This window comes from Hyperolius riggenbachi, chromosome 1, assembly GCF_040937935.1.
Source record: "Hyperolius riggenbachi isolate aHypRig1 chromosome 1, aHypRig1.pri, whole genome shotgun sequence".
In the NCBI taxonomy this organism is placed as follows: domain Eukaryota; kingdom Metazoa; phylum Chordata; class Amphibia; order Anura; family Hyperoliidae; genus Hyperolius; species Hyperolius riggenbachi.
The window spans coordinates 549,315,397-549,334,282 of record NC_090646.1 but is presented as its reverse complement, the minus strand read 5'-3'; the positions used below and the strand labels follow the sequence as shown (position 1 = coordinate 549,334,282).

The 18,886-nt window shown below is 44.4% G+C and overlaps 1 protein-coding gene across 3 annotated transcripts in view; it reads left to right on the top strand.

Annotated features, from left to right (window-relative positions):
• The window catches only part of YTHDC2 (YTH N6-methyladenosine RNA binding protein C2), a 100,974-nt gene that overhangs the window by 36,099 nt on the left and 45,989 nt on the right, over positions 1 to 18,886 (top strand). For all 3 annotated transcript variants that reach the window (XM_068247274.1, XM_068247259.1, XM_068247266.1), the window contains exons 11-14: positions 902 to 1,037; positions 5,893 to 6,019; positions 8,740 to 8,805; positions 8,907 to 9,085. In XM_068247274.1, the coding sequence (XP_068103375.1) occupies positions 902 to 1,037; positions 5,893 to 6,019; positions 8,740 to 8,805; positions 8,907 to 9,085 (508 nt within the window). The remainder of the gene's footprint in view (positions 1 to 901; positions 1,038 to 5,892; positions 6,020 to 8,739; positions 8,806 to 8,906; positions 9,086 to 18,886) is intronic.

Sequence of the window (18,886 nt, the reverse complement as noted above, 5' to 3'; positions counted from 1 at the left end):
ACATTCAGGACTTGCGTGCATGGATCTTTGATGATAGTTTAGCGTCATTCGAACATGAACTTGCAGGTCGTCTATAATTACTGGTGTATGTAGAGTCAGAGGCTATGCTACAGGCACAGATAACGGATATTAAGAAACTAGAAACCTGCCGCCACTCTAACCCCGTCCGGTCAGGGTTACTGCTTTTGCAGAGTGTATGAGAGCTTTTGCACGAAATATTATTATTCCATAGATCTCAGAGATTGGCTCTTTGTAGTAAAAGGTTATTTTATGAAATAGGGAATAAACACAACTAAGGCCTGCATACATGTTTTGGGAAACCACTGCCTTCCCCCCCCCCCTCCCCCCCCACAGTTAAGATTTGCTTGATAGCATTAACTGGATTGATATCGGTATCCAGCATAGTCACCACTTAACACCCCCCATCTCCCATAGTTTCTAATCTTGTCTGCTTTGTCAGAAGGGGGGGGGGGGGGGGGGTAGAGACCAAACCTATCTGCTGTTTTATGGGTGGACTAATCCCAATCTCAACCTGTGAATGGACATGTGTTCATTAGCACTTACCGTAAGTTAAAATTCTCAGGTATTTTTCTGTTTTAAATATTTCTGAGGTAGTATCATTTGGTTCCTAATGCTTTTACCTAAATGCTGAGGAGTCTTCCCCCATATTCTATACTGATTTTATGTTAGACTTAACATTCCTTGATGATGTGAACCATGTTGATTTTATGTTTTTCATGCAAATAAGAATACATTATTGTTAACAAAAAAAGGCCCAGATGGTCATCAAGGTTCTGGCAGCTGGAAGTTTTATTTCACCTATGGCAGCTACAGGTCAGCCATAACTATAGAACATTTCCAATCTGATTGCAACTTATGTTTGTTTTCTTCGTATGTGAAGACTGAGAAGGATGTGAATAGCTTGGAACCCTGGCTGATAAAGGAGATGGACTCCTGCCTCTCAGACATTTGGCTTAACAAAGATGTTGATGCCTTTGCTCAGCTGTTCCACTTGATTTTATCAGAGAATGTTAGTGGTAAGTGATACGCTTATCCTTTAATTTTCATATTGTTAAAGTGGCACCACAATGACATACAATAGAATGTAATACATTATTCAGGATTCCCAAGTTTATGTTAAAGTGGACCTGAACTCAGAACATCCTCACTGCTCTAAAAGATACACAACAGCATAATAACCTTTAAACAAAAAAAAATTTCTTTGTTACAGGTGATGCAAATTCTAAAATAAACCTGCACTGTTTCTACTTCCTGATTCATGGAAGCAGATATATTGTTAACACTCTGTGCTTTCAAATGGCCTTATCTGCCATCTCTGCCATAGGCAGTCACATTTGTGTCAAATCACTTGTTGTAACGATCGGTGTCAGCACACAGAGAGAATCTGATTATTGGTGATCTGCAGTATCACCAAGAATACAGATATATACCCGATTATTGATGATATGCAGAATCACCGATAATCCAAGTATGACTAACCTCTGGACACCTATATAGTGTGAGTGTTTGGTGCAACAGTAATGACTTTGAATAAGACCACCTGAGGAGCAGGTGGTCTTTGGCAGTATGGGCGATACTGCCTTCTGAGAAGTGCAAAAACCTTCCAGCAGCCTGAGGCCTCCAAAGTGGTGGAATCCCAGGCTGAAAGTAGGAAGGACCTGTGAGTGAGTGACACCTGAAGGTGGATGTCACTAGCAGGTCTGGAGACTATCTCTTAAAGGAGAGAGATAGCTCTCAAGGTCGGGCAAGCCAGGTCGGCAACACACGGACAGACAAAGTACAAAAGACAGAAGGCTGATTCGGTATCCAAAGGCTGGCAGGGTTGGCAACAGATAATCAGATATGCGTAGGTACCGAATCAGAAAGCAGAGGGATAGTCAGAAAAGCAATAGGTCATAACAGATATCAAACAATGCCTAGTCTTGGGTGTGAGGTCCGTGATCTCGACACCCTGGAACTAGTCTGAAGTATAACACAATGATAACACACCGTCCCTAATCTTGGGTGTGAGGTCCGTGGTCTCGACACCCTGGAACTAGTCTGAAGTATAACACAATGATAAACAGAAGTAATCTGGCTCAGTGTGAATTCCCAGGTCCTCCTGGTTCTAACACACTGTAGGATCTGACTAAGGTCTGAGTGCTTCCACGTAAGTGTTCGCAACGGCAGACAACCAGCAACTGGCAAGCAAGCAGTATATATAGTTGCAGGACTCTGCTGCCCCGCCCGAGCCACTCAGCCAATCTGGAGTCCAGCAGGAATCAGCTGATCGTCCTGATCAGCTGATACATCTCCTGCTGGTACAAAGGTCCTGACTTCTGGCGCACGCACCTCTCCATCCATGTGCACTAGAGATCCCAGTCGACCCAGACATGTGCCGCTGCGCGGAAACCGCCCGTCTGAACGCGGAGACAGCCGCCTCACAGCCAGACCGCGCGGCGGCATCTCCGCCATTTATTACACTTGTGATTTGACACAAATGAGGGGAAATAAGACAGGCTAAACTCTAAATACATACAGGGTGCATTCCTCTGTATTTATTCAGTCCTGTGCAAGAGTTCAGGTCCACTTTAACCAGTTCGGCCTTTCTGGACGAGCTTTCTCTTCCAGAAAGGCACTGCTGCTTTCAATGCGTGGTGCGCGTGATCGGGCGCGCGCACCCGCCGCCCGCCGCTAGCCCCCCGATCAGTGAATGGGAATATAATTCCCATTCACCAATCTAACTTCCCCGCAGAAATACCGACGCTTTCTCTCCAGAGAGCGTGGTATTTCTGCCCCCAGGAAACAACTCCTCTGAATTTTGGTTCCTAGATGCGAGATCGTTCGCATCCAGGACTTTTCTCACTGTGGCCATCTTGTGGCCAAATAGTAAACTGCACCCACATACATTTTTAATTAAAGAATTTGCTTATTTTACATGTAAAATAAGCAGTTTCCCTCCCACACCAAAAATTACCCACATGCATTTTTTATTAAAAAAAATAAATAAAAAAAATACAATAAAAAAAAAAAAACATAAATAGTTACCCAAGGGTCTAAACTTTTTAAATATACATGTCAAGAGAGTATGTTATTATATTATTTAAAATTATAAGCTTATAAATAGTGATGGACGCAAATTGAAAAAATGCACCTTTATTTCTAAATGAAATATCGGTGCCATAAATTGTGATAGGGACATCGTTTAAATGGTGTAATTAACGGGACAGATGGGCAAATAAAATACATGGGTTTTAATTACGATAGCGTATATTAATTTCAAACTATAATGGCCAAAAACTGAGAAATAATGAATTGTTTTCATTTCTTTCTTAATCTTCCTGTTAAAATGGATTTAGAAAAAAATAATTCTTAGCAAAATGTAGTACCCAAAGAAAGCCTAATTAGTGGCGGAAAAAACAAGATATAGATCAATTCATTGTGATAAGTAGCAATAAAGTTATAGGCGAATGAATGGGAGGTGAACGTTGCTCGGATGCATGAGATTTTCGGCACTGCGGCGCTGAACCGGTTAAAGAGGAACTGTAACTACATATAGTAAGAATGCAGTAAATTATTCAGGATACCTACTTATATGCTTTTCCTGATTTCAGCATCAGAAACGCTTCCTACATCTGTATATTGGTGTAAAGCCCACCCTCCCAGTGATGTCAAGCCTAGGCTGATTAGCTATACATCCTTCTGCCAGTACACTCTAGGAGACAACATGTTTTTTTTTTCTATTCCGCTCAGAACACACAACACACACACACACAGGGATGGGCTTCCGAGTACTTGAATTCGGAAATCTAATTAAGATTAATTACCAGTGAGTGGCGGAATGCATCCCATAGGTCGCGTTACAACGGTGACACGCATAGCATCCATGGTATTCTGGGCAGGGCTGTGGAGTTGGAGTCGGGGCAATTTTGGGCACCCGGAGTCAGTTGGAGTCGGAGTCCTGCTTTCATGAACTGAGGAGTTGGAGTCGGAAGATTGTTGTACCGACTCCACAGCCCTGCTTCTGGGAAGGTTAAACCCCCCATCCTGCGGTCACAGGTGGGGTAATTAATCTTAATTAGAATTCCAAATTCGAGTAGATCACTACTCGGAAGCCCATCCCTGCAAATACATTTCACAGGGCTGCACCTGCCAAGATGTGACAGCTGTGATTAACATTAGAATGCAAATCAGGGTGAGGAAAGATTTTACAATGGGCAAACACTGACTAAGGAATTTATAAATTAATATTGTGAAAAAATGTTTTAAAATTTTCACCACTGTATCTTTTTAACCAATTAAGTCTATCTGGACAGTTTGCGCTGCAGTAAATCAATCTGGACATGTATACGTGTCCAGTGTTGTTGTGGCAGATGTGCGCGAATGCGCACGCTCCTGCCGCTCGTTCACGGTGGGATTTATATGTGAGCGATTGGTGAGGGGGAACATGTGTTACTGGAGCCAATCGAAGTATCATGAATGAATAAACATGCCTTAAATCACGAATCATGTTCATTCATAAAAGTGAAAGTAACTAGTACAGTTACTAAAATGATTGAACGCTTCCTGGTAACTCCCAGGAGAGTGTATAGCACCATCTAGTGGCCAAAAAGTGAAATAAAAAATATATAATGGCTATAAAAACTTGTCTTCTGCCACAGAGCACTCTGGGAGACGTGGTGTTTCCGCTCATTTTGGAACACACAACAATCGCACAGCCGCAGTAATGCACCTTGCCAGCAGTAAAGATGTTGCTACCTGTACCTGTGATAGACAGGATAGCTTTAACAATGGGCAAATATTGACTACCAAAAATAATTTTAATCATCAACTCATGAAGTTACATTCTGTAAAGAAATAATTAGTTCTAACTGAGGCTGGAATTATTGTTTACTATCCCTAACTAAAAGCACCCCCCCCCCCCCCAGTTCCTGTTCAGAAAGGAAGTGGCAAATCTTCTCCAACCATATCAGAGGCAGATCCGAATTATATATATGTATAGCTGCTTGGCGTGGATCAAATAAATATTAGGCATTCTATAATTATTATTTTTTATATTTATCATCCAGGTTCACGTATTTAAATGGCTAACTTAAAAGAATAATAGTAAGTTTTCGGTTACTCTACCGCCTTCAGCCTCGAATCCTGTACAACACTTTACTGCTATAGAATGCTAACTTTCATATTTAAAGAGACTCTGAAGTCTCATAAAATTCAGGTTTTTATTTTAAAAATCCCTTTAACATTAATGCCCTAACTAAACGCCGCATCCCTGCGGCTGAACACTAACTAAATCACCCCAAACTCCCCATCAAAAATCCACGACTTTCTTGGTTGTGGATTTTGCTGCCCAGGGAGGCAGAGCTTTTAGCTGCAGCTCTGCCCCCATGCACAACCGCACGTATCTCCGCCTCTCCCCCGCCCCTCTCAGTGAAAGAAGACTGAGAGGGGCGGGGAGAGGCGGCGATCCGCGCTAATGGACGCGTGTGGAGGCAGAGCTACAGCCCAAAGCTCTGCCTCTTCACGGAAGCGCTCCCACAATGTGCCCTAGGAAGTTTGGGGGGGGATTTAGTTAGTGTGCAGCTGCGGGTATGCAGCGTTTTAGTTAGGGCATTGATATTAAAGAGATTTTTAAAATAAAAACCTGAATTTTGAGAGACTTGTCTCTCTTTAAGAAAGCACAGCACAACATAATAACAAATTACGGTAATAAATACACAATCAGAAAGAGGTTATCTCCTACCGTGTATAATCTTAGTTCTTAGCAGAGTTATGGTACATTTTTGTTTGGTAAAAGACACACAAGAGTTTATAAGACCTTTGTTTCCAGTAGCATTGAAGCAGTGAGGACGTTCTGTAGCCTGTTAGTCACTGTGAATCCATTCTTTTCAGTTGATTACAGACACGGTGACACAAGCGCCACTCCCTTGATGGTGGCAGCTGGACGAGGCTTTCTAAGTCAGGTGGAACAGCTTATTAGCATGGGAGCCAACGTCCACATCAAAGCATCAAACGGATGGTAATTACTCTCCTAATGTATTCACATTACTTCATGCACAGTTAGTGTTGCTATTGAATTTATTAAATGATGTTCACAGTTTTCAGATGAATACATTTACGGTAATTGTTAAATATTAAGTATCACTACTACATAATGTATCATTTGCTTTTATGGCATTCTAGGATCAATCTTCCCTAAGGTTAGATTTCACACTCTTGATAAAGTTTGGTGGGCTGAGTTAGGCCCCGTTTACGCTTAATCAGTTGGTACGCGTTTTTTTTTCCTTCTCCATAGCAGTGCATTGTGAAAAAGATTTCAGTTAAAACATGTTAAGTGTGAAAGGTGCCATAGGAAAACATGGGACTTACTTTGAAAATCAGTTGACGTTTCAGTTATAACTGAGAGCAACTGATTAAGTGTAAACAGGGCTTATGCTGGGTACACACTATGAGACTTTCTGGCCGATTTAATGTCAGATAGATTATTTCCAACATGTCCGATTTGCTTTCCGATCAATCACCAAGCATTTTCTGATCGATTTCCCATTAAGGTTAACGGAAATCGATCGGAAAATGCTCGGAAATCGATCGGAAAGCAAATCGGACATGGTGGAAATAATCAATCTGACAGTGCCAGAAAGTCTCATAGTGTGTACCCAGCATAATGCTAGGTACATACCATTTTCTGTTAGATTCTTCTGTTAGATTTAACTACAACATGGAAAAAAGCTATCTGGCAGGTAAATCTAAGAGAAAATCTAACAGAAAGTTGTATGGTGTGTACCTAGCATTACACCTTTCATTTATTGGAAATGACAACAGCATGAAGTCCCTGCTGTAGTTTCCAACTCCGTTCATATCTACATTTCAGTTTCGCTAATATTGCTGCAAAATGGCTGCTATCACTTCAGCTGAAGTGTTCTTCAATTTATGGTCTAAAGCATTAAACAGAGCATAAAACTAATAGGAAAAAAATATAAATTGTTTTGAAGCTACTGGAAGGTTTAATAGCAATCACTTTATGTCACTCATAAGTTAATTTAATAGTGGTGTTTACTAAAATTATTAGATTGTGTTCTGCTACTAAGCTGTGGACACAATGTAGAACATTTTCTGCTGTACTCTGGAAGCAGAGGACTTTCTCTAATTTCTTTGCACAGCAATAAGTTAATTACAAGACAATCTGATAGTGTGTCCTGCAATCCTATTGTAACGATCGGTGTAACACAGAGAGGATCTGATTACCGGTGATCTGCAGTATCACCGGGAATACAGATATATACCCGATTATTGATGATCTGCAGTATCACGGATAATCAGATATATCTCTAACCTCTGGACACCTGAGTAGTATGAGTGTTTGGTGCAACAGTAATACTTTGAGGAGAGCACCCGTATAGAAGGTGCTAGGCCGTACGAGATACTGCTTAGAGATCTGGTTACTTCCAAAAGTCTGATGCTCCCCAAGGGGCGGAGCCAGGCTGAGAGTGGGAAGAACCAGAGAGTGAGTGACACCAATGGTGAAGTGTCACTGACAGGTCTGTGAACTATCTTCCAACAGGGAAGATAGTTCTTGAGGTCGGGCAAGCCAGGTCGACAACACACAGACAGATAAGGTACATAGACAGGAGACTGATTCGGTAGTCCTAAAACGAGCAGGGTTTGACAACAGAGTATCAGATATAGCGAAGTACCGAATCAGTGAACAGAAGAGTGGTCAGGAAAGCAGAAGGTCATAACAAATAATCGACAATGCCTAGACTTGGGTGTGAGCTCCTAGATCATCAACACCCCGGAACTGGTCTAGAATATAACACAGATGTTAACAGAATTCCTAGACTAAGGTGTGAGCTCCTTGGTCATCAACACCTTGGAAACTGGTCTAACAAATAACTTAGTAACACAGATAACAGGATTCCTATACTAAGGTGTGAGCTCCTTGGTCATCAACACCTTGGAAACTGGTCTAGCAAATAACACAGATACTGACAAAAGGTCTGAGTGCTACCACGTAGTGATCACAACGGCAGACAACCAGCAAATGCCCAGCCACCAGTATATATAGTCCAGCGCCTCCCCCAAGTGCTGGACCAATGGCAACCATTTCTGGCGTCAGCTGACCAGCCTGGTCATCTGATCCCCACTGACTGACATAAAGCTCTTCCTCCCAGCGCAACGGCAGACAACCAGCAAATGCCCAGCCACCAGTATATATAGTTCAGCGCTCTCCAGCGCCTCCCCCAAGTGCTGGACCGATGGCAACCGTTTCTGGCATCAGCTGACCAGCCTGGTCAGCTGATCCCCCACTGACTGACATAAAGCTCTTCCTCCCAGCGCGTGCACGCGTCCACCTAAACCTATGTGGACTACAGCTCCCAGCCATACCAGAACTTTGTTGTGAAATGCCCGCTGCGCTGCACGCGGAATCTGCCGCCATGCCACCATCGCATGCGGCGGTTCCTCCGTGTTCAGGCAGACACAAAGACGAGTGAGCAGCTGCATCAACTGCCGCGCTGAACGCGGAACCCGCCGCCCTGCTAGAGGTGCATGCCATTTGGCGGCATTCGTGGTTGTGGTCTTTCCCCCAGGCGACAACAAAGCAGCAAACAACGTCAAACGCTTTTCTGCACAGTAGCAGGAAACCGCTTGGCCACAGCAAAATGAGCCGCTGGAAACAGGCCGTGTGAACTGGCCCTTAGTCATGTGAAAAAACATTAAAAAAATCTGTTTTCCTTTTAGGAAAGCTTTGGATTGGGCAAGCCACTTTGGACAGACAGAGGTTGTTGACCTGTTAGAGTCCTACAGGTGAGCTGTATTGTCAGTGCTGACTTCATATTTTTATGTACAGACATTCCTATACTTACAGTACATAGTAATGACTTGTGTTATTAATACTCTGTGTTTAGTGCCTCACTGGAACATAACAGCCTGGATGAGGCAACTCTAGTCCAGAGTGAGAGCAGTAGCCTAAGTGCTGAGGAACAGGAACTTCTCCAAGCATACCACCACAGCTTTGACGATGAGAAGGTGGATCTTGATCTGATAATGCATGTACTTTACAACATCTGCCAAAGCTCTGAGTCAGGTAAGGTCTGGCTGGACTTAGCTTGCTTGATGTACTTTTGTATAAAAACATGCAAAAAGACAGCTTTATATAATAAGTATATGACTTGTGTTCTATGATGACCTTAGAAAATGGAGATGGAAAGCATCTGTATAAATGGACCTGAAATCTTTGGGGCTGCTATGATCCTGATAAATGTCTACATTTATTTTATGGAAAAAGCACAAATAATCATAGAAGGAAAGCTAGTACATGACAAATTATATTTTGACATCTATTAGGTTACAGCTCATGCAGGGTATATATAGTGTCTCTGACCTGCTACATGTGCCTTGCTGGGGTGCTTGAAAATTTGTGAACCCTTTAAAATGTTCTACAGTATATTTGTTATATGAATATGACTTTACACATCATGATTCTTGAACAAGTCGTGAAAGTTGATGAAGAAAGCCTACTTTAACAAATGAAGCAAAAATTATTATATTTGGTCTTGTGTTTAATGAAAAAAATTATATCTGTGTGTGGCAAAAAATACCGGTAAGTGAATTATTCTCTTAGTGCTTGGTGTGAACGTCTTATGCAGCAATAACTGCCACTCAGCATTTGCGGTAACTGTAGATCAGTGCTGCACTTCAGCTCAGAAGAGTTGTAGCCTATTCCTCTATATAGAACAGCTTTAGGTCTATGATGTTGGTGAGAAACACAGAGGCAAAAGAGAAGTCTAAAGGTGATGGAAAAAGGCAAATGATGACAAGGCAGAGGAAGGAGACCGAAAGCAGGAAAGTGCACGGGAATCGGTCTGAGAGTGGATACTGCCCATTCTCATAGGCTTTCAATGATTCTGTCAGCATCCACAGTGTCTGCGTTGTGTGGGATTATTGTGCACTGTACAAGTCCGTGTTCCACTCATCAGAAGCATAGGATCCGTTAACCTGTTTATTCTCTACCTTACAAACAGATAAAGGGCTGGTGCAGACCGGAGCGGTTCTGGAGCGTTTTTAAAACGCTTTCAGGGGGAAAACCGCTTGGCTAAGGAAAGTGAATGGGATGGTGCACACCAGAGTGGCTCGTTTTTTCCACAAGCGCAAACATGGGGGCTGCAGCATTTTTTAGATTTCTGAGGTGTTTCTGCCTCAATGTTAAAGTATAGGAAAAGCTCAAACTGCTCTGAAAAACGCTAGATCAGAGCAGTTTTTCTGGCGTTTTTGTTACAGAAGCTGTTCAGTAACGGCTTTTACTGTAACAATATTTGTAATCTGCTACACAAAAACGCTCCAAAAAACTCTAGGCATGTTTAGAAAACGTCTCTAAACATGCCTAGAATCGCTCTGAAATCTGCTTCAAAAACCTCTAGTGTTTGCAGATCTGCTATCGGTTTTGGTGTGCACTGGGCAAAAACAGAACATTTTTAGTAACGATGTGAACTGAGCCTTCTTGGGCACACTAAGTTTGTTGCAGCCTTGCAGAAACACGTTTATTATCAGCAATCCTTAAAGAGACACTGAAGTGAAAAAAAATTACGATATGATTTGTATGTGTAGTACAGCTCAGAAATAAAACATTAGGAGCAGAGACATGAGTTTAATGTTGTTTCCAGTACAGGAAGAGTTAAGAGACTCCAGTTGTTATCTATGCACAAAAGCCATGGAGCTCTACCACTTTCAAAGTCACAGAGAGCTCTGAGTTCTGAAGCTTGTTATCTGAGCTGTCAAGGATTCTCTTTTTCTCTGCCAGAGGACAGGTCAATAGTTCACAGCCTGTATGCTGAGTGTTGTGTAAACTGCACATATTAGAGAATGATGCAATGTTATAAAAAACACTATATAACTGAAAATAAAAATATGAGAATATTTTCTTTGCTACTATTCTTCTAGTAATTATCTGTACTACACTACCAATTCATTATATCATACATTTTTTTCGCTTCAGTGTCTCTTTAACTAGTACTGTTGTAAGCTATGCTTCAGAATTGTAAAGAAGACTATATTTGTCATAGTAGGAAATAGTAGCTACCGTATTTTTCGGACCATAAGACGCTCCGGACCATAAGACGCACCTAGGTTTAGAGGACAAAAACCAGGGGAAAAAAAATAAACTTGGTGTGTCCATGGTTCAGGGGCATCTTGTGGATCTTCTCTCCTCCTCAATTAATATGTCACCCTTGTACCTCTTGTGTCCCCTTTATGATCTCCACTTCCCTGTGTCCTCTTAAATGCTCCCCTATTCTCTTTGGTGCCCCCTGTGTTCTCTAAAGTGCCCCCTGGGTGTTCTAAAGTGTCCCCGTGTGCTCTTAGGTGCCCCTGTGTCATTTAAAGCCAAGGTCCCCAACCTGGGGGCCGCGGCCCCCTGGGGGTCCTTGGGCAGATTTCTGGGGGGCCGCGGCTTCTCCCTCTCCCCCTGCGGCCGCCGCTCCTGTTACCTTATGAGCGCGCGGGGGAGAGGGCACCTCTGCTAGCTACGCTGGGGCAGCTATACTGGGGCAACTACTGGCTACACTGGGCTAACTGTACTGGGCTAACTGTACTTGCTGCACTGGGCTAACTGTACTTGCTACACTGGGGTAACTGTACTAGGTATACTGGGGTAACTGTACTAGGTATACTGGGCTAACTGTACTAGGTATACTGGGCTAACTGTACTTGCTATACTGGGGTAACTATACTTGCTATACTGGGCTAACTATACTTGCTATACTGGGCTAACTATACTTGCTATACTGGGCTAACTGTACTTGCTATACTGGGGTAACTGTACTTGCTATACTGGGGTAACTGTACTTGCTATACTGGGGTAACTGTACTTGCTACACTGGGCTAACTGTACTTGCTACACTGGGCTAACTGTACTTGCTACACTGGGCTAACTGTACTTGCTATACTGGGGAAACTGTACTTGCTATACTCGGGTAACTATACTAACTATATTAGGGTAACTATACTACCTAACTAACTATACTGAGGCAACTATAGTCCTTATACAGGTGCAACTGTGTTAGCTACCTATACTGGGGGCAATAACTACTTACCTATATAGTACACTCAAAATCAGGGAAAAGAGAGGGGGACTGCCACCGCCGGGGGGGCCTCAGAGAAAAGTTTGGTTGGGATAGTGGGCCCCGGGCTTAAAAAGGTTGGGGACCCCTGATTTAAAGTATCCCCCTGTGTGCTGTTAGATGCCCCTGTGTCATTTAAAAAGCCCACTGTGTGCTCTTAGGTGCCCTTGTGTCATTTAAAGTGCCCCTGTGTGCTGTTAGGTGGCTCTGTGTCATTTAAAGTGCCCCATGTGCTTTTAGGTGCCCCTGTGCCATTTAAAGTACCCCGTGTGCTGTTAGGTGCCCCTGTGCCATTTAAAGTACCCCGTGTGCTATTAGGTGCCCCTGTGCCATTTAAAGTGCCCCCTGTGTGCAAATAGGTGACCCATGATTTTTTTTAGATGCCCCCTGTACTGGTCTGTCCATCCCCCTCTTACTCCTGTCTTCTTTCCCCATCTCTCTAAATGCCTCCACGGGGAGTGTGCAGGATCGTAATGCCCCCCCCCCCTCGTGTCCCCACAACTTCCCTGCCCTTCTAGGCCTGTCTGCCCCGCCTCCTCTATGTCCATCTCTGTACCTGGGAAGTGTGCAGGAACGTAATGTACCCCCCTTCGTGTCCCAGCAGCTGTTCGTCCTTATAAGCCTGTCTGCCCCGTCCTCTGCTATGTCCATCTTTGTAGCTGGGAAGTGTGCAGGATCGTAATGTACCCTCTTCGTGTCCCCGCGGCTGTCCGTCCTTACAAGCTCCTCTGCCCCGCCTCCTCTGCCCCGTCCTCTTCTTTGCCCGTGGGGAGAGTAGTCTGTGGATTACCGATGCACGCCACTACAGTGCAGAGATATCGAGCGGTAATCCTTCTGGGAAGCCGCTGCGGGGTCCGTGCACGTTGCCGAATGTCTATCTCCCTTCACTTCCGCATTGATGACGTAAGCGGAAGTGAAGAGAGATAAACATTCGGCAACGTGCACGGACCCCGCAGCGGCTTCCCAGAAGGATTACCGCTCGATATCTCTGCACTGTAGTGGCGTGCATCGGTAAGCCACAGACTGCTCTCCCCACGGGCAAAGAAGAGGACGGGGCAGAGGAGGCGGGGCAGAGGAGCTTGTGAGAAAGGACAGACGCGGGGACACGAAGAGGGTACATTACGATCCTGCACACTTCCCAGCTACAGAGATGGATATAGCAGAGGACGGGGCAGACAGGCTTATAAGGACGAACAGCTGCTGGGACACGAAGGGGGGTACATTACGTTCCTGCACACTTCCCAGGCACAGAGACGGACATAGAAGAGGACCGGGCAGAGGAGGCGGGGCAGTTCCGGGGACATGAAGGGGTGGGCATAACGATCCTTCACACTCCCCACGGACACCTTACAGAGACGGGGAAATAACAGGACAGCTGCAGGGCCACGGGCCACATTACTGCTTCAAGTCCTAGAGGGGGACACCTGGCGCCAGGCTGCATTCGGACCATAAGACGCAGGCACTTTTTACCCCCATGTTTGGGGGAGAAAAAGTGCGTCTTATGGTCCGAAAAATACGGTATCTAATATTTAGCAAGAAAATACTGTTCCGTGCAGTAAAATGTACCCTATCCTATGTAATGAGTTGAACCTATATCTGCTTGTAGTTATGTTTGGTGTAATTTGCCTTCTTAAAACAGAAGGAAATTTGCAATAATTCAGTTATAAGTGAACATTTGTGGTTACCCACAATGCACTACCACTGAATATGCAAATTATCCCTTTTTGCCCTTGTTAAGCCAAGCAAGCATCCAGAACCGCTGGTAGCAAGCCTATAGCTTTAAGTTTTACACCGCCATATCAAACCCACATGTAGACAGTCTGTTTTGGACTTTTGGTCCTCATCAGTACATGGCAGGGATTGATAAGGCTGTATGAAATAGGGCTTGGACCAGGACAACAGAGTAACCAAGCTGCTCAGGGTGACCCAAACTACTAGGAATGTATAGGGGGATAAAAGGGACCAAAAATCCCTCCTACTAAAAAAGCAAAGCTTGGTGTAATTTGCCTTCTTAAACCAGAAGGAAATTTGCAATAATTCAGTTATAAGTGAACATTTGTGGTTACCCACAATGCATTACCACTGAATATGCAAATTATCCCTTTTCTCTGTTGTACAGGTCCAAGCCCTATTTCATACAGCCTTATCAATCCCTGCCATGTACTGATGAGGACCAAAAGTCCGAAACAGGCTGTTTACATGTGGGTTTGATATGGCTGTGTAAAACTTAAAGCTATAGGCTTGCTATACACCAGCGGTTCTGGATGCTTGCTTGGCTTAACCACTTGAGGACCTAGGGCTTTCTACCCCTTAAGGACCGGCCACTTTTTTCCATTCAGACCACTGCAGCTTTCACGGTTTATTGCTCGCTCATACAACCTACCACCTAAATGAATTTTGGCTCCTTTTCTTGTCACTAATAAAGCTTTCTTTTGGTGCTATTTGATTGCTCCTGCGATTTTTACTTTTTATTATATTCTTCAAAAAAGACATGAATTTTGGCAAAAAAATGATTTTTTTTTTACTTTCTGTGCTGACATTTTTCAAATAAAGTAAAATTTCTGTATACATGCAGCGCGAAAAATGTGGACAAACATGTTTTTGATAAAAAAAAAAACATTCAGTGTATATTTATTGGTTTGGGTAAAAGTTATAGCGTTTACAAACTATGGTGCAAAAAGTGAATTTTCCCATTTTCAAGCATCTATGACTTTTCTGACCACCTGACATGTTTCATGAGGGGCTAGAATTCCAGGATAGTATAAATACCCCCCAAATGACCCCATTTTGGAAAGAAGACATCCCAAAGTATTCACTGAGAGGCATAGTGAGTTCATAGAAGATATAAATTTTTGTCACAAGTAAGCGGAAAATGACACTTTGTGACAAAAAAAAAAAAAAAGTTTCCATTTCTTCTAACTTGCGACAAAAATAAAATGAAATCTGCCACGGACTCACCATGCCCCTCTCTGAATACCTTGAAGTGTCTACTTTCCAAAATGGGGTCATTTGTGGGGTGTGTTTACTGTCCTCGCATTTTGGGGGGTGCTAATTTGTAAGCACCCCTGTAAAGCCTAAAGGTGCTCATTGGACTTTGGGCCCCTTAGCGCAGTTAGGCTGCAAAAAAGTGCCACACATATGGTATTGCCGTACTCAGGAGAAGTAGTATAATGTGTTTTGGGGTGTATTTTTACACATACCCATGCTGGGTGGGAGAAATATCTCTGTAAATGACAATTTTTTTAATTTTTTTTTACACACAATTGTCCATTTACAGAGATCGTCCTCCCACTCAGCATGGGTATGTGTACAAATACACCCCAAAACACATTATACTACTTCTCCTGAGTACGGCGATACCACATGTGTGGCACTTTTTTGCACCCTAACTGCGCTAAGGGGCCCAAAGTCCAATGAGCACCTTTAGGATTTCACAGGTCATTTTGAGAAATTTCGTTTCAAGACTACTCCTCACGGTTTAGGGCCCCTAAAATGCCAGGACAGTATAGGAACCCCACAAATGACCCCATTTTAGAAAGAAGACACCCCAAGGTATTCCCTTAGTAGTACGGTGAGTTCATAGAAGATTTTATTTTTTGTCACAAGTTAGCGGAAAATGACACTTTGTGAAAAAAAAACAATAAAAATCAATTTCCGCTAACTTGTGACAAAAAATAAAATCTTCTGTGAACTCACCGTACTACTAACAGAATACCTTGGGGTGTCTTCTTTCTAAAATGGAGTCATTTGTGGGGTACTGCCCTGGCATTTTAGGGGCCCTAAACCGTGAGGAGTAGTCTTGAAACAAAAATGACCTGTGAAATCCTAAAGGTACTCATTGGACTTTGGGCCCCTTAGCGCAGTTAGGGTGCAAAAAAGTACCACACATGTGGTATCGCCGTACTCGGGAGAAGTGGTACAATGTGTTTTGGGGTGTATTTTTACACATACCCATGCTGGGTGGGAGAAATAACTCTGTAAATGGACAATTGTGTGTAAAAAAAAATCAAAAGATTGTCATTTACAGAGGTATTTCTCCCACCTAGCATGGGTATGTGTAAAAATACACCTCAAAACACATTGTACTACTTCTCCCAAGTACGGCGATACCACGTGTGGCACTTTTTTGCACCCTAACTGCGCTTTTTGTTTCAAGACTACTCCTCACGGTTTAGGGCCCCTAAAATGCCAGGGCAGTATAGGAACCCCACTAATGACCCCATTTTAGAAAGTAGACACCCCAAGGTATTCCGTTAGGAGTATGGTGAGTTCATAGAAGTGTTTATTTTTTTGTCACAAGTTAGCGGAAATTGATTTTAATTGTTTTTTTCACAAAGTGTCATTTTCCGCTAACTTTTGACAAAAAATAAAATCTTCTATGAACTCGTCATACACCTAACAGAATACCTTGGGGTGTCTTTTTTTCTAAAATGGGGTCACTTGTGGGGTTCCTATACCGCCCTGGCATTTTACGGGCCCAAAACCGTGAGTAGTCTGGAAACCAAATGTCTCAAAATGACTGTTCAGGGGTATAAGCATCTGCAAATTTTGATGACAGGTGGTCTATGAGGGGACGAATTTTTCGAACCGGTCATAAGCAGGGTGGCCTTTTAGATGACAGGTTGTATTGGGCCTGATCTGATGGATAGGAGTGCTAGGGGGGTGACAGGAGGTGATTGATGGGTGTCTCAGGGGGTGGTTAGAGGGGAAAATAGATGCAATCAATGCACTAGGGAGGTGATCGGAAGGGGGTCTGAGGGGGATCTGAGGGTTTGGCCGAGTGATCAGGAGCCCACACGGGGCAAATTAGGGCCTGATCTGATGGGTAGGTGTGCTAGGGGGTTACAGGAGGTGATTGATGGGTGTCTCAAGGTGTGATTAGAGGGGGGAATAGATGCAAGCAATGCACTGCCGAGGTGATCAGGGCTGGGGTCTGAGGGCATTCTGAGGGTGTGGGCGGGTGATTGAGTGCCCTAGGGGCAGATAGGGGTCTAATCTGATAGGTAGCAGTGACAGGGGGTGATTGATGGGTAATTAGTGGGTGTTTAGGGTAGAGAACAGATGTAAACACTGCACTTGGGAGGTGATCGGACGTCGGATCTGCGGGCGATCTATTGGTGTGGGTGGGTGATCAGATTGCCCGCAAGGGGCAGGTTAGGGGCTGATTGATGGGTGGCAGTGACAGCGGGTGATTGATGGGTGGCAGTGACAGGGGGTGATTGATGGGTGGCAGTGACAGAGGGTGATTGATGGGTGATTGATAGGTGATTGACAGGTAATCAGTGGGTTATTACAGGGGAGAACAGATGTAAATATTGCACTGGCGAATTGATAAGGGGGGGTCTGAGGGCAATCTGAGCGTGTAGGCGGGTGATTGGGTGCCCGCAAGGGGCAGATTAGGGTCTGATCTGATGGGTAACAGTGACAGGTGGTGATAGGGGGTGATTGATGGGTAATTAGTGGGTGTTTAGAGGAGAGAATAGATGGAAACACTGCGCTTGGGTGGTGATCTGATGTCGGATCTGCGGGCGATCTATTGGTGTGGGTGGGTGATCAGTTTGCCCGCAAGGGGCAGATTAGGGGCTGATTGATGGGTGGCAGTGACAGGGGGTGATTGATGGGTGGCAGTGACAGGGGGTGATTGATGGGTGATTGACAGGTGATCAGTGGGTTATTACAGGGAAGGACAGATGTAAATAATGCCCTAGCGAATTGATAAGGGGGGGTCTGAGGGCAATCTGAGCGTGTAGGCGGGTGATTGGGTGCCCGCAAAGGGGCAGATTAGGGTCTGATCTGATGGGTAACAGTGACAGGTGGTGATAGGGGGTGATTAATGGGTAATTAGTGGGTGTTTAGAGGAGAGAATAGATGTAAACGCTGCGCTTGGGTGGTGATCTGATGTCGGATCTGCGGGCGATCTATTGGTGTGGGTGGGTGATCAGATTGCCCGCAAGGGGCAGGTTAGGGGCTGATTGTTGGGTGGCAGTGACAGGGGGTGATTGATGGGAGATAGGTGATTGGCAGGTGATTGACAGGTGATCAGTAAGTTATTACAGGGAAGGACAGATGTAATTAATGCACTGGCGAATTGATAGGGGGGGGGGGGGGGTGTCTGAGGGCAATCTGAGCGTGTGGGCGGGTGATTGGGTGCCCGCAAGGGGCAGATTAGGGTCTGATCTGATGGGTAACAGTGACAGGTGGTGATAGGGGGTGATTAATGGGTAATTAGTGGGTGTTTAGAGGAGAGAATAGATGTAAACGCTGCGCTTGGGTGGTGATCTGATGTCGGATCTGCGGGCGATCTATTGGTGTGGGTGGGTGATCAGATTGCCCGCAAGGGGCAGGTTAGGGGCTGATTGTTGGGTGGCAGTGACAGGGGGTGATTGATGGGAGATAGGTGATTGGCAGGTGATTGACAGGTGATCAGTAAGTTATTACAGGGAAGGACAGATGTAATTAATGCACTGGCGAATTGATAGGGGGGGGGGGGGGGGGTCTGAGGGCAATCTGAGCGTGTGGGCGGGTGATTGGGTGCCCGCAAGGGGCAGATTAGGGTCTGATCTGATAGGTAAAAGTGACAGGTGGTGATAGGGGGTGATTGATGGGTAATTAGTGGGTGTTTAGAGGAGAGAATAGATGTAAACAATGGATTTGGGAGGTGATCTGATGTCGGATCTGCGGGCGATCTATTGGTGTGGGTGGGTGATCAGATTGCCCGCAAGGGGCAGGTTAGGGGCTGATTGTGGGTGGCAGTGACAGGGGGTGATTGA